This window comes from Symphodus melops (assembly GCF_947650265.1).
Source record: "Symphodus melops genome assembly, chromosome: 18".
NCBI lineage: Eukaryota > Metazoa > Chordata > Actinopteri > Labriformes > Labridae > Symphodus > Symphodus melops.
The window spans coordinates 20228023-20241755 of NC_136708.1; the positions used below are offsets into that span (position 1 = coordinate 20228023).

Consider the following 13733-nt stretch of genomic DNA (forward strand, 5'->3'; position numbering starts at 1 on the left):
CTTTGACGCAGCTTCTCGTGCGGACTCCTCCAACCTTTTCTTATTCTGGGGGAGGCAACTTGAGCTCCCCGGTGCTCCTCTGCAGCCGACCTCTTTGTTGCCCCCCTTTTTTTTTGCACCACAGGTAAGCCACAAACTAATTTAACCTCTGTTGTTCATGTGTTCACTTTCATTATAGCCTATGCTGGGATTCATTTGCATATGTGTGTGTGTGTGTGTGTGTGTGTGTGTGTGTGTGTGTGTGAGACGGACGTGTCGGATAAGGGGAAGCGTCCCAGTCGAGCTCTGTTGCAGAGACAGTGAGGGGTTTTCCCTGGCTCCTCCCTCTCTCACAGGGCGTTCACGTGTTGCAACAGTCTTAAAAAAAAAAGCGCTATTCCCACGCATTGTTTTTGCTGACTTCATTGCATGCACTTAAATCCCCCAAATGTCTCTCTCCTCCCGTTGTGTTTGTTAGTGATTGCACCGGTTTACATTCGGCGCTCATCTCCCGCAGCGACGTGCACGAGACAGAAATCTCTGCACCACCGCTCATTATTTCTATTTTCTGAGGTTGAACTTGTGAGTTGGCTTCCTCACGCGCTCTCAAGGCGCTGTCACAGTGCGTGGTTTGCGTGAACAATGCGCTGCTGCAGCCTCGGCTTTTACATAATGGCTCCGGTTGATCCTCAGGTGCGAGCGACATAATCACTCAGTCACCTGCAGGGATGCACCAGCCTGTCAGCGTTACGGCGCACATTCTGGTTTGGATGTGTGTGGTGTGTTGTGTTTTGTTCTCGGGTCAGTAGCAGGGTGTTTCCTCAGACACACACACACACACACACACACACACAGACAAGCAGACAGGCTGGCAGACGGACAAACACGCCAGAGGAAATGTGCACGTCTCTCTCCTCCGCCTTTTTCTGCACCGTCGAACCTGCATCGAGATCACATTGTGCATCAGTGAGGCAGCCAGGTGAGGTGTGCAGCGCTGTTCTCCGTCTTCTTCATCACCTGGATGTTCGATGTGTGTGTGCGTTTTTTTTAAAATTATTATTATAAGCCTATCATGCGACCCGGTGCAACCAACATGCACCGTGAGATGATGTCATTGCTCTAGCGCCACATGTACCAACTGTATGGAGGGGGGGGATCATCATCATCATCCAGTCGTAGTAAGTGTTATGTAATATTGGTGAGAGGGGGGGGAAACAAAGGCTGATTCCTGAAGGACTGCTGCTGCTGCTCTCTGCACCGTTCATTGCTCCAGCATGGGTTGAGGTGTTGTGGGGACAAGGTGGAGATAATACAAGGGCAGGACAGCTGACATGAATAAGAGTTGATGATGTGATTTTATACTTTATGGAGGGGTGAGTTTCTGTTTTGCACCTATTTATGCACATCAGACACTCTGTGGATTTTGACGTCTTGGTAACATTTAACTTCAACACCTACCTTCTTTCCTTACCAAGCAGCATTTGCATGAGACTCATCTAAAGGATCTGATCTCTCTCTTTTTTTTAAAGGGCATCGAAAGCGATCACAGTGCAAACATTTCCTCTGTGGAGGTGGCTTGGCTGTTCTTTTTTTTTTTTTTTTTTTTTTTTGTTTGTTCTGGTTTGACTTTCTGCAGTGGTCTGAGTTCAATGGGGAGATTTCTCTGATAGTAACCTCTGTGTGGCCGCCCCAGCTGCCCCTGAGCGTTCATCACCGGCACACACAGGACCTTATTGTTTCCATCGTTCGTCATCCGCGCTGACATTCGTCAAAGTGAATCGCGGGCTCCCTGTATCCGCCGGCGACGTGTCAATCAGACGTTTCCCATAAACAGAAACGGATCCTCCACCTCTCTGTCCTTTGTTCCAGATCAGAGTGGCAGATAGCAGCTGCTGCAGAGGTTATATTGATACGAGGGGGTACACATTCACACCTCCTCTCCTCCCTCTGACGGCAGGCAAGCAGCCCGAGCCGTGCTGCACATTATTACAGACGAGAGGAGAAATGAGAAGCCGGCAGAGGCACCTGTTTGAGGAGTGAACTCAATCAGTGACTCGGTCCAGGACTCTCAAGACAGCCGCAGAGTGAAAGCAAAAAAAGAGCATATTGCTCTGGCAGACTTCACGTTCCCACCTTAAACATGACCCTGTGTGTTTTTCCTACAGATGCAACCAAGACTGCGGCTCAGGAGTCGACTCTAAATCCCAATTTCCCCCCCAAGATGCACCTGTGAACTGAGGGGCGGAAAAGATGCCGCGCACCAAGCAGAACCACCCGAAGAATCTAAAAGGTGAGACCCCGCTCCATGGTGGGAACACGATCACGTACACGCTGGTTTCTTGTCTTGGTGGAACGGCTCAGTTGTCTCTTCCCAACACGAAGGGATTGGATCACTTCATATTGTTGATATAAGGTGCATGGTTCGGATTTAACCTTGACTTCATTTCCGTCGTTGATCAGGACAGTTAAGGTTAGAGGTGTACTCAGGTCCACGTGATTTAAATGGGCTGCCCCGTTTTAATTTCTGGTTTGAATTGAGTTTGAGAGACTTAAAAAAAAAAACCCAACAACATTAAATGAAGACTGTGTGACTTTTTCATCCAGTAAACGGCACCCTTGAGCACCAGCATGAAACCATAAACAAGCGAGACAACAACAAGCCTCCGGAGAAAGCACCTTGTCCTCGGCTCGAGCTGCAGCTGCCTGAGGCCTGCCGTGTCGTGCTAGCGTGCTAATGTTAGCACATTTACACAGAATGGGCGTGATCTCAAAAAACACTTGTGTGAAATCTAAATAAGCTGAATGTTCTTCTCGTTTCTCTCGAGTCCTCGACTGAAACAGCTTGAAACACACGAGGGCCGTCCGTCCACGTAAACAGGATGCAAACACGACGGCAGTCCAACTCCGAGAGACGCTCACTGAGGACAGTCTGGATTTCTGCTGTAATTATGTGTAAAAAGTTGCATAAATCATTCATAAGATACTCTGTAAAATTCACCGCCACAGACTCTACATCCACATTCTTAGTTTTTATTTGAACCACATCTTACTCCGGTGACAGAGCGGGTGTTGGTTTCTTATTTTCGAAGCTTCCTCGTTTTCAGCCCCGCGTGTCCGTTAGAGGTCAAAGGTCATGGTGTAACTGTGTCAGCCATGTCAACATCCTGCACATCCTGAACTTGTCGGGACATTTCCCAAGAGTTTGAGGTCATCCTAACCGTTACATTAAAAGGACTTCACCCTGCCAGCCCTGCTTGCATAGAAGCGTTATGTAATGTTGTGTTGGTGAGGCAGGTAATGGGCAGAGACACTTTACTGTTCTTATTCTGCCCGTAGAGCTTTACACTCCTTCACTGAGATGATTATACTGAACTGAAGTCAACGCCAATACAGTCTGTAAAATTAGATGAAAAAAATTAGTTCACTGAAGAAATGTTATAAAAACGATGAACCATGGGTGCTCATGCAAAGGAAAACCAAAGACCAACAAACATGGGTATAAATGATCCAGGTGCCCGCACTCAGACAACATGTAAAAAAGCCTGAAAGTTGTTGATGTATTGGAATTGCTAAAAAAAAAAAAAAAAAAAGTCAAACCAGCAACACCGGAGGCAACACAATCAGCTTTAGTGCCAAGTAAGTTTGTTCAGACGAGACGTCTGTTTTGGTGTTTTGTTGCCAAGAAGTGAACAAGGGAAGGAAACAAGCGCAGCAATCCTACTGCCAGCAATCCAACAAAAACCAATCTGCAATATTTGGACACTACCCAACACGAAGCAGCGTGATAGGTTAATGTCTGAGTTAGTATCAGTGTTTCTTTCGGCCATGTTTGTGTGCTTTCCCTCTGGCTCATGTCAGCATGTCTGATCTATTCGTCTTTGTTGACACACAGCACAGTCTGCACACTGCGTTGTTTGTTGTGATCAGGGGCTCATATTGTTTACATGGTTCACTTATTGGAGAAGTGATCAGTGCGTCACATTGATTAATCACAGGCTCCTCTTGAGGTGGCTCTTTTAAGGAAAACTCAAACAGGATCAGAGGAGTTTATGAGAATATTAGCAGCGTGTGATGGGAGCTGAGGCAGCGTATTGAAGCTGCAGCATCGTCCCATGTTACACACAGAGCACTAATTGGAACGCAGGATTTCGTGTTATGTTGAGAATTGACAGATTTTACGTGTCAACAGACGTTCGCCGTTCACAGATCTGTGATTTTTGCATCGCTCCACGCTGGGTGTGAGACTGTGCATCACTGCAGCCGCTCCGCACACGGCACATGTCTTCATGTCTGTGAGCGGCGAGGCCCTCTGTTTGTTTATCATACAAACACTTCCTGTGCTCTTTTTTTTTTTTTTTTTTTTATTCCGCTTATTTGGCCAAACAACATAAATAATTAAGTTTGAGAACAGTACATTTCACCGCCCAACAGAGGACGATAGAAACGCCGGCCAAATGATACTTGGTTCTATTTTTAATGGTGACTGTTCCTTTGTTTCAGACGACAGACTGCAGCTGCTGCATTGTGGGGGATTTTTTTTTTGGTTGTGGGTTAAAAATTCTGCACTCAAAACAATTACATTAACAGTCATTTGATTTGGATGGAAGATCCCTGCGAAGGGGATTTAATATTAGTGAATGTTTCAAAATGTAACAGGACACATTTAGGATAATCAAGAACCGATATTTAGACCAAGTGAAAACCAAATCCCTGCAGTTTGTCAAGTGTCCACTAGAGGCAGGCTGCAGAAACACAGTTTTACAGGTTTTTTTTTGCATCTGTTTATAGTTCAAGGCTTTTGTGTTCAAGGTTTGTGGTTGGTTTGTGTTCTTTGTGTGGTCGTGCTGTTTGTGGGTGTTTAGCGTGTTTTTATTTTTTTGCTACATTTCTGTGTCTCCTGTTTTGATTCCCTTCGTGGTCGTTTCCTTCATCTTGTAGTAATTTTGAGCGTTTTGTTAATTTAAATTTTTTTTTTTTTTCACTGCGATTTCAAGACACTTCTTTCGAAACTCTTGCAACACATTTTGGATTTTTTTAGCCTGGCAGAGGAGAAGTCATCTGGGTTGTGACTGAATTGTAATGAAGCTTTCTTCGACGTGTGTGATTGAACTCATCGTCACCTGCTTTATCTGATCCCGGGAAACTTTCTCGCCGCGTTCAGCGGAGGACTCACTTCCTCATCATCTGACAACTTGTCGAGTTTGGCTTCTGACCCAGTTCGTCTCCTCTGCTGCACTCAAGGCTCTCCCTTCATCACACAGGAAATGAGAATTGTGCGGCGTGCTATCACATGCTTAAACTCTGCTGCGGTGAATGTGTCAACTCCAGGGAACTCTGAGAGGAAAAAAAGAAAACTCGCCTCAAACTGCCCTGAAGCCGTCCAATCAGGATGCTTAAAAAGACACTGGGCTTGAAGCTAAATGAGCCTTGAACACATTATTGCCTTTGTTGAAAAACATGGCAGCAACTCATCTGAGCACAGAGGCAGAGCTGCTGTTTTTAAGATTGATTTTTGGGCTTTAACTGTAGAGACCGGACAGTCTGAAACCAGAGAGAGAGAGTCGGATTCAAACCCGGGCCGCCCGCTTGTAGGACTACAGCCTCCGTACGTGGGGAACACACACAAACCACGATGACACGGGTGCCACTGAGCTGCTATTTTTCTCTCAGTATTTAAAGAGTCGGCTGGGTGGAACTTGGTTTCTTCAGAATTCTGACTTTGCTCCCTTTTTTCCAGTCAGGGGACAAAAAGATTTGAAACGCCCCCAGACGTGACTTTCTACTTTTTTAAAAGGTGTCGGGGTCGAGTCGAGGTGTTCTCGCTGGTCTGCGTGGGATCATGTAGGAGGGCACATGTTGAAGCCTGCTGCCTGTAAATCAGAGCGCAGTCAAAACTTTATCCGAGCCATGAAAAGATTTTATCGTCAGTGTTTTTTTGGGGGAGTGAACGTTTTGCATTTCTTGAAGCCATAACTCACGACAAACCCCCGTGTGACCTTTTCTCTAATTCTCCACATCAACCCTTTGTCATAATGTTATCACGTCCAATAAAACTGCAGTGAATCTTTACTCTCCCAGGCTGTTCATGATCCCTGTGTGTTCACATGAAACTTTAAATAAAGTTTGATGATTTTGACGTGCTCAGATTTAGAGTGTGTTGGGTTTTATCAGTGAAATCTATTCAGGCCCTGCTTGACTCCACATGTGTTACTTTCTCTTTCTCTTTCTGGATTTCAACATATTTCTTGTTCTGATTCATCAGCGCTGCTTCCCTGGAAATTCGAGCCCAATCATTTTGTGGGCAGAGTTTGGGAAACAAACAAACGAGAAGCAGAGCAAAGAGAATCTCAAACATGAAACACAGCGAGGGACGAATCGTACACTGAAGCTGCAGTCTGCAGACCTCGTCTCCTTTTTCCCTTCGGAGATGTTCGGAGAAAGACAAAAAAAAAAAGCCAGGCACAGGTGCTCAATGAATCATTTACCCTGAAGGCACCGCCGAGAGATTCATTCATGAACAAAATAAAGGTTACAGTGCAGGAGCCGTCAAAGCTTTCACTCACTTAACCCCATCATTTCACAATTCCTCTTAAGCTGTGATTTTACTGCATTTACTGCGTGTGTGTGTGTGTGTGTGCATGTGTGCGTGTGTGTGTGTGTGTGCGTGTGTGTGTGTCAGGAATGATCCTATGACGCAGTTTGTGGGCATCAGTGTAAGGAGTTAGGAACTCCTGCAGCCCCTCCTCAGAGTCTCTGTTGACTTAAGTCAAACAGCTGGTCTCTCAGCAGCTCAGGAGGGAGACGCAGTGTTTTCCCCTTCAGACAGAACACACACACACACACACACACACACTCTGCAGTGTGACAGGTGTGTGTCTGCGTGCATTTGGAGACTTGAGAACTTATTTGAAACGTCACCCTTTTTGTCTCTGCTCGGCGTCTCTCTGTGCACGTCTCTTCCTGTAGACTCGTCTCTGCTCTGCCGCCGTGAGAATGGCCAGACCTGTTAGCTGCACCGGTGTTTACAGAACGGACTCGAGCCCGGCTGCTCCGCTTTGCTGCTTCAGCCCAGAAACGTGCTGCGTGATAAATGGTGGACAACGGCAGTGAAAAGGGAGCTGCGTTTAACAAGGGGGGGGAAATGTTTACATCCATCCCCTCCAGCACGTCTGGGTGCTGACGGTGAGATTTTAGCTGGAAAAAAGAAAGTGTGTTTTATAGCATTAAGCCGAAGCCTTATTAATGTTTATACGTGTAATTTGAAGGTTTTTATTGAGGTTGTTAAAGCAGGTGCTGAATCGTCTACACGATCTGATTTCCGTCTCTGAGCTCGAGGTTCTTTCCCCTCCTCGCTCATTTGCATCAACCTGTCCCTCACCACTGTTTTTTTTTTTTTTTTTTTTTTTTTTTTTGCTAATGATCAGCCGAGCCGCCGACCTCAGCGCTCACTCTGGTTAAACATCCATGGTCAGAATAAACGGCAGCAGCAACCTGCACCGACAGCGAGCGGATGTTTGCCGTTTGGCCGTCGCTCTGTGGAGAACTCGGCTTCTGTTAGCCGCAGAGTGCAGGTCAGAGAGGTCCGCGACGCCTCTTCTGTCTCCGGCCTCCTCTTTAACCTTCATTGAAGTTTTTTTTTCCAAATCCCTTTTTAATCCATCCGTCAGGCTCAGTGTCAGGGTCTTCAGTGTACCACCGACAGAACACGAGCTCATGAATGCTCCACGTCTTAAAGTGACACTGATTTGAACATGTCGACTGTTTGATGATCGAGTTGTGTACATTCACATCACTTAGCGTCCGCACATCCAAACGCCTTTAAAACCTCACGATGTGATTGGTTGAGGTGTGTCCTTGTCAGAGCCGCGCGTCTAAAAATATTCAGTCCACATTGAGCGTTTCATTTGGTCGTTACATTTTCTAAATGTTTTTCTGCAGAGACGTAAATCAGTGGTTCTATTTTTTACAACACTGCTCACCTTCACTTCTACTTTCCACTTGGGAGATGGTTAGCTTAGCTTGTTAGCATCCCCGTTTTTTTTTTTGTTTTTTTTTAGGCTATGGAAAGAAACACAGGGAGGAAACATTTCTACAATGTAAACGCACAAATGTGTTGAGGTAATTTTGAGCCGTCTCAAAAGTTGTGAATGTTATAGCAGCATGCGTTAGAGGTCAGAAATTAAAGGTCCCATATTATTTATCTAATTTATGTGTCTACTAAACTACGTTCACGATCGCTAATCATGTCTGTTTTCATGTTACTGAGGCTCCTGAATCCCCCACGATCAGGGTCCCCACATGGGCCTAGTGTAATCTGATTGGTCGGCCGGTCTGTGTTGTAATTGGTCAGTCGCTCAGCACGGATGTCACATGGGCGTGCAGCATGAGCTTGAGTCTTGCTACAACGAGCCAATGGGCTTGGATTAGTGACATCACACTGACAAGTCTCATTCAGGAGGGGGCTAGGGACCGAGCGTTAGCTATACTGCTAGCAGGAGGAAGTCGGAGATGACATAGATGTTCCTAATCACGCACAAGACATCTGGAAAACTCACCAAAGAGGATCTAAAACCAGGAGGAGCAGAATATGGGACCTTTAACATGTGGGCTTTAACCGTTTTGGCGAATGTAAACGCCACCGAGGTGCAAAGAAAGAGTTAACGTCCTGACTCGGCCCAATGGATTTCTACATGTTGTGTCACGCTCAGCCAGCCAAACCAGTGTTTCCGTACAGTCCCTTCAAATTACAGTGTGCGAAACGCAGGCGAGATTCACACAAAGAGAAAATTCTCTCCCAGAGGCGGGAGGGAAACGGTGCTTTTAGCAACAGTAACTACAACAAGGCAGGCTGAAACTAGTTCAGGAGCGTCTGTTTAACTTGGTAACCTCGGAGCAGCTTTCACTATGACACAGAGGCAGAGCTGGGACGGGAGGAATTTTAATGGCCTTACAGGGTTTGGTGTGAATGAAATAGAAGATGTGTTCATTTTGCCATCCTTGCTATGTGGGTTAATGTCTATTCCTTGTTTGAAATGATGGAAAAATAAAAGAGCCTCCACTTTTGTCCTTTTAAACCGAGAGATGAGTTTAATGGCAGAATCGTGAACTCGACGTGCGTACAAATAAAAAAAAAAGGGCAGACACATAGGAACAGGAGACGCTTACGCCCTTTTCCATTTTGTGTGAACTCCTAATTGTGAGGTGTGTCCCACAAATTGAGCGTTTCTCATCACCTCGGGGCCTCTGCTAAGTGGAGGGCTGGTCGCTCTGTGACGAATCTGCCCTCCGGGGCAACTCCACCGTGGAGGAGAAGAGAGGAGCCGCCCCGACACCTGCTCACATCTGGTTCTGAGGAAACACATTTGTGAGGATTTCAGCTGGCAGCTCGTCTCTGTAATTATTATTCCTCGAGGTTTTAATTCCACTTGTGAGAGGAAGTTTGGTTGTGAATCAGTGTGCAGGCCGAACGTTTATGTGACTTTGTTTTTGGTGAAGTATAATGCTCTACGGGGAGATTTTTTTTTTAAATGCATATTGTTTTGGATCTTCAGACGACAGTGACACCTGCGCGTTCTTCTTCTGCAGAAGTCTCGCTGTAGCTTCTCCTCCTCCCACCTCCCACTGTTTACTGCTGCACACTCTCAGTTTGAATGTCTGTCAAATGCTGCCTGGTTATCAGACGCTGGTGACTAATACAGGAGCTAACAGCAGCCGTGTGTGTGTGTGTGTGTGTGTGTGTGTGTGTGTGTGTGTGTGTGTGTGTGTGTGTGGTGAATTTTCTCATCCTGTGCTCGAGCGTCGCTGTGTGGAGGCAGAGACGCATGTTTTGCTCTAAAATGATCAAGAAATCCTTCATTAACAGTTTTTTATTATTTTTTCATTTTTTATAACTCATCCTGACCATTTACGTCTGAGTTCCCGCAGTCACATGACCCGACTGTTTGCAGCGTTCCTGGGCTTCACCTTGTGCCTGCTGCCCAATCAGTCAAATTATTGGGCTTAAACTTTCAAAGTAAAGTGTTCATGAAGGCCTCAGGCCAGCCGAGCTAAATTGGAGCTAACGAACAGTGACCTCTGTGTGCACACACACACACACAAACAAACACACACACACACCTTTCACCTCAACAGGTGAGCGTCTGCGGCCCACAGAGCCACTTCTTGGAAAGTTTGTTGAGGAGCATTGATGTTGGCAACTTAGAAAGGTGAGCGGGACTTGATGAGGGGAAAAAAGCAAGGTGGGGGCCGGCAGGATTTGCCTCTGCTGGCGTCAGCAGAGAGACCCAGAATAGTGGAAGAAAAAAATGCTCTCTGCGGTGGCGAAGCAGGACTGACGCTGGGCCTCTGGATGTCGTGTTGTTCAGAGATAAGCTCGTGACACATCTGAGGGGGGAGGCGGGAGGGGGGGGGGGCTGCTCCTGTACGCACTGAGGATGTATGTCATCTGCAGAGAAATGCCCCAACAAACCTGCCTCTGTGAGACGGGGCCGCTGAATCCCAGGGTGCCGTTTTTTTTATTATTGTGGGGAAAATGTGTCTTTGAGTTTAACTGCCGGGCGAACACGTTAAAAATAAACCAAACAAAAACCTTCGGAAAATATGCCCGAGTCAAAAAAAAAAAAAAAAGAGAAGGAAGTCGGAAACCCTTAAAAGGATGGTTGTGTGGGGGCGCTTTCTGTGTATGTGTGCAGCTGCATGTGTGTGTGTGTGTGTGTATGTGTGTGTGTGTGTGTGTGTGTGTATGCAGAGCTGGCATCGCTTAATGGTTTGCACACGCAAAGCCCGATGTTGGGGTTGCCAGGGAAACAGAGCAGCATGAGTCTCAGTCTGCAGGTGCTGTTGGTTGTGTCCGAATGCTGGAAGCTCCTACGAGGGGGGGGGGGGAGCGAGGAGAGGGGGGAGAGGGAGGAAGTAAAGCTAACTGGTAAATGAAGAGCTTTTACAAATTCACAGGAAAAAGTCAAAAACACGGAAAGTTTATCAGCGGGCAGTCTAATATGTAGCGCTTGCTTCATAAATCTGGACGCCGCCATTATAAACGACTTTCACAAATCGATGCTGACAAGTTGAACACGTACTCTTTCATTTATCTGATCGGCTCACATGTTTCTTTTTCTCTGACTGTGAGAATAATCACAGAAGAGCGTCGTCTCTTCTGTTTTTCACCTTTTGAACATTTCGGTTATTTGTCACCTTCACGTCATCTTTAAATCTCAAAGCTTTGCTGCTTGTTGTTTTTTTGATTTATCTCGTTCGACTTCAAAAGTTAAATTAATGAAGATATTTTCAGAAGGTTTTTTGAGGTACTTTTGATCAAACGAACGATAAAATAGAGCGCAGATTCAAGTTTTCTTTTTTTTGTGTGTCTTTATTGGAGAGACAGGACTGAGGATGGGTCGAGTTACACTCTGGCTGTAATGACGTGCAGATGAGGAGCCCCAGGTTGGATTGGTTGGAGGTCTTTAGCCTCGGTTCGAGGGGCTCGTGAACTAACCACTCGGTAATCTGAACCCTAAAAGACAAAAATATAAAATCTCATGTTGTTTTCTTACAACCCCCGTTTTTTCTGAGCTTTTTTTCTACATGCTCCAAAACCACATTGGTTGCAGCCATATTTTTTTTTATTAATCAGAAACTTGATCAGGTTCCTGTTTTCTGTAAATCTTGGTGTGATGAGTTTGTTCACATATTGTTGTCGTTGAACTCTATCCTCTCTGGTTCCACCATGACTCCCCCCCCCCCCTCCTAAATCTGTCATGTTTGTTCCAGCCATTGTCTGTGTGGTCCGGTCAGATCATGCATTGATTCATAAGGCTGCGTAAAGAGCTGCTGACTTCCCTCATATATATGTATGAATACATTTTGCTGCAATGACACAATAGATTCTAATGAATTCAGTAGAAGGGTTTACATTCGGCCTAATGCACCTGGGATGTGATAACCAGCATATCAATTATCATTAAGCTTCAGCCTTCAGGAGACCTTGACCTGAAGTCATCCTCTGCTGCCGTGGCGACCAGATGTTGAGGACGAGGAAGAGGACAGGTGGATGAGGAGGGAGAGGTTCTGTATTTATCAGCACCGACACTTTCTGCTGCTGCTGCTGCTGCGTGGGACGTCTGCTCCCATCACAGCAGACACGGCAGCCAATCAGAGCGCAGCTGTAAGTCACATGCATCAGGCAGGCGAGTGACTAACGAACGATGAGGCCTCATGGGGAAACTGACGCTGTTTGATGTGCTTACAGGCGACTCAAAATGAGACAACAACACATTTGACCCCCGTGACGGAAGACGTGCCGCCTTCAAATCTTCGCTCGACACCTTCTCCGCTCCGTTAGACGCCATCCCGTCCGTTTTTAAGAAACGACTCCTCTTCTTTTGTTGATATCGCCCTCCCTCGTAAACACTCAGATCTGTGAGAGCAATTTGAAGTGATTACAGAAGATTGCAGTAAGTGTTTTAGTGTGCAGCGAAGCGTCTTCCACTCTGTGATTGTTGATGCAGCACTGCTGAGACAATAGTTTGTAATGAGGCTGCTGCTAAATCAGCTCACTTCTGCTTCTCCAAAAACAAGACGTCTGTAGATCAGGGAAACTTCAGAGGTTGATTAGCAATTGTATTTTTAGCTGTTGTGACTCAGAGCAAAAGTCAAACCTGTTTCCTGTGTCAGGTTGTGGTGGCGGCCTTCATCGACTGTTTGATAAAATAAAAACTAATTAGTTAACTTGAACTTCTGAAGTCTGTTCAAAAAGGCTCAAGGAAAAAAAGGGTACCGCAAAAAAATAGAAATGTTTGCTTTTCATCTTATCAATACTGTCACAAATCACACAGCTATGGCAACAGATCTCTTTAAAATGTTCACTAACTGAAAGATAAGGATTCCCACCCAGGACTCAGACTGCAGGGTTTGAATCTGTGCAGAGGTGCAGCACAGATATCGTCCTCCGTCTCTACATCTGTACTCGGAGTAAGGAGTAATACATGACCTGCTAGGCAAGGCAGCGAGAGTGAGTGCTGTCAAACGGGGCCCTATTAGGGAGGTTTCCGACTGTCATTGCAAAATTTGCACATTTTCAGCTACTGCTGCGGTTTTCAGCTTGTCTGCCTTGAGGGGCCCTTTCAGGCCTCGGGGGGCCTCAAGCAGCGTCTCTGCTTTGATTTAAACGCGAAGGCGATGCTGCCGTTTTTCCTCCCATCTTTCCTTGGTGTCGTTTTTCCTTCGATTGATTTTTATAAAACAGGCGCGCCTTCTCTTCTTTTCAATCTTCATCCGAAGAGATTCTGCTCCATGACTCTTCTTGTTTTCGTTTGAGGGAGACGATAATCTGGATCATCGATCGTCAGGAACACTAAGCAGAGTGTGAAGATGAGCTTGTCTTTAAATGGAGAAATGGATAAACACTTCTTTTGGTTAAAGATCGAGTGAAAAGAAAATCTGACCACATTTGTCTTTCGTCATGTAAACGTCTGAATCAATCAGTCAGCAGGATGCTTCCTCACTCTGATGGTGGGCGTTAAAGACCGTCCACATGTGTACAAACCTGTCGGGCCTCATCGCTGTTCATTCATAAACTCGTTCTTTGTTTTGATCCTTTCCTCGCCGCTTGTGTTGGCACGCCGCCACGAGCAGGAAACATGTTGTTCAGCACATGTGTTCATCTGTAAAGTATCGACTGTGACGGCGAGGCAGAGGGAGAGTTTGCCCCAGAGTGTCTCGGCAGTGTCAGGGGGGGGGGGGGGGGGGGGCAGATC

General features: G+C 46.1%; 1 protein-coding gene across 1 annotated transcript in view; it reads left to right on the forward strand.

Moving 5' to 3' along the window:
* Window positions 1–2182: 2182 nt before the first annotated feature.
* The window catches only part of hivep1 (HIVEP zinc finger 1), a 45361-nt gene continuing 33810 nt past the window's right edge, over window positions 2183–13733 (forward strand). Inside the window, exon 1 of the mRNA XM_079368083.1 lies at window positions 2183–2269. Coding sequence (XP_079224209.1) covers window positions 2230–2269 — 40 coding nt within the window. The 5' untranslated portion in view covers window positions 2183–2229. The remainder of the gene's footprint in view (window positions 2270–13733) is intronic.